We start from the raw sequence: 1,676 nt of genomic DNA on the forward strand, positions 1-1,676 counted from the left end.
GCACAGGAATGACACAGAGTCTCAGACTTTGCGTCTTCTGCGGCAGGGAGATGCCCCAATACCGTTTGTCGTAAGCTGTCTCCGACGCATCAAAACATCGCAGCAGCTCTGGCTTGGTTAAAATACTGCTGTTTAAACTACTGCTTAAACATGAGAGCTTTGGGGAAAGCTATACTGTCACCTGTCGTGCTCTGCGTGCATGTGGAGAGACGCGCTGAGTGTTAAATAATGACCTAGAAATGAAACTGGACATCCGAGCACAGCCTGGGAAACAACAGCCAACACCAACCCGCCAACAGCCTGCGGAGCAAGCTGCCCCTGTAGAAGAGAAGAGGCATTCTGACACCCCTCTACCTCCACCCGTGAACTCACCGATAAACAGAAGCACCACACTGAAGGACACGATCTCCACCGGGTCGGCCTTGGGTAGTTTCTGGAGCTTCAGGAGAAACTTCTCACTAATGGTTTGCATTTCCCTCAGAAAGCCTTCAGAAGACATCCTGGCTCAACCTCTCCAGGCTTTGTGCTGTAGAAGAATCCAACAGAGAACAAACATTTTACTGACTAATGCTAGGAAGCTGCCAGCCTTCTTATAGAGCTGGTGATCACAAGGAAAACAAGTTTATCTGGTCTCAGTCCTTGCTCCCGGTAGCTAAGGTGGAGGACTATTAATTGTCTACGTGTTTTGGCACTGGTTTAATTTCAAAATCAGGCTTTGAGGGTGCTTTTGTCAGCTGCACTGCTGAGCAAAGGTGAAACGATGTTTCTTCTAAGAAGAGACTTATTTCAGCAGGCACAGAGTTCGAACTGGACAGTGCCTGCCTTGCCATTCGCCCAGTGACAGGAATTTCATTTTTCCAGTTGTGCTAACTTGCCCTTCCAGAAAGAAATGCAATTCTAACTCGAATTCCAAACGCTGAATTCCAGCGGGCCCTGGTTTTCAGTTGTTTTTTACTGAGTAACACAGAGTAGACCCCCTTGAAGACTTCTTGCACTTTCAGCTACAGGAAGCCCCTTCAAAAACTGAGGCACCTAATTCCACCCTTCATTACAATGCCATTAATAAGGTTTTATCAACCAGTTTTACGGAGTATTAAAAGCTAAAGTCTGTGTTCAGTGGGGACAGCTGGATGCTTTTCAGGTCCTTACAGAGGACTGCAAGCTTTGTAGGGTAACTCAATGTAGCTTTTCTTCTTTTAAGCCACAGTCTGTTCTAATTGAGCAATCTATGAACTGGGTGGGTGTCCGCTGCTGGTGGTGGGCAGAGCAAAAGCCCCTGGATCTGTCAGGGAAATACCTCCTCTCTGGAGTTAATCCCTCCTACCCTGCTCAGTAATCTTACGCCTTCTTCGGTCTCACCAGGAACTCTCGTTACTGAAAATCTTTAGTCTAATTAAAGTTGGGTGCCTCAGTTTCCCACCTATATTTGCCATTTTTCTCCCCCGTGAGCCAAATTTTGGAAGGCATCGTGACACTCAAGCTTGCATGAGAACGATGGAAGTTTCAGATTTGCTTCAGTCGGTAACTGGAATGGGATATTGTTGAGAAATATCCATAGTTTCGCCTAAAACAAGTGTTTGCACAGGCCAACACTTGGATGGATCATGACTTGGGTCATTATTGTACCAGAACGAACTAGTTTGTGTGTTTTAAAAGTCAACGTTATATGATGGGGC

General features: G+C 46.2%; 1 protein-coding gene across 1 annotated transcript; it reads right to left on the reverse strand.

Annotated features, from left to right (window-relative positions):
- Positions 1 to 372: 372 nt before the first annotated feature.
- On the reverse strand, positions 373 to 499 carry SMIM5 (small integral membrane protein 5; the record flags this gene model as incomplete). The annotated part of the gene is made up of 1 exon (XM_010160083.1): positions 373 to 499. A coding segment is annotated over exon 1 (127 nt), but the record flags the coding sequence as incomplete, so codon positions are not given.
- Positions 500 to 1,676: the final 1,177 nt, after the last annotated feature.

The sequence above is a fragment of the Eurypyga helias genome, unplaced genomic scaffold (genome assembly GCF_000690775.1).
Source record: "Eurypyga helias isolate BGI_N326 unplaced genomic scaffold, ASM69077v1 C16115269, whole genome shotgun sequence".
NCBI classification, from domain to species: domain Eukaryota; kingdom Metazoa; phylum Chordata; class Aves; order Eurypygiformes; family Eurypygidae; genus Eurypyga; species Eurypyga helias.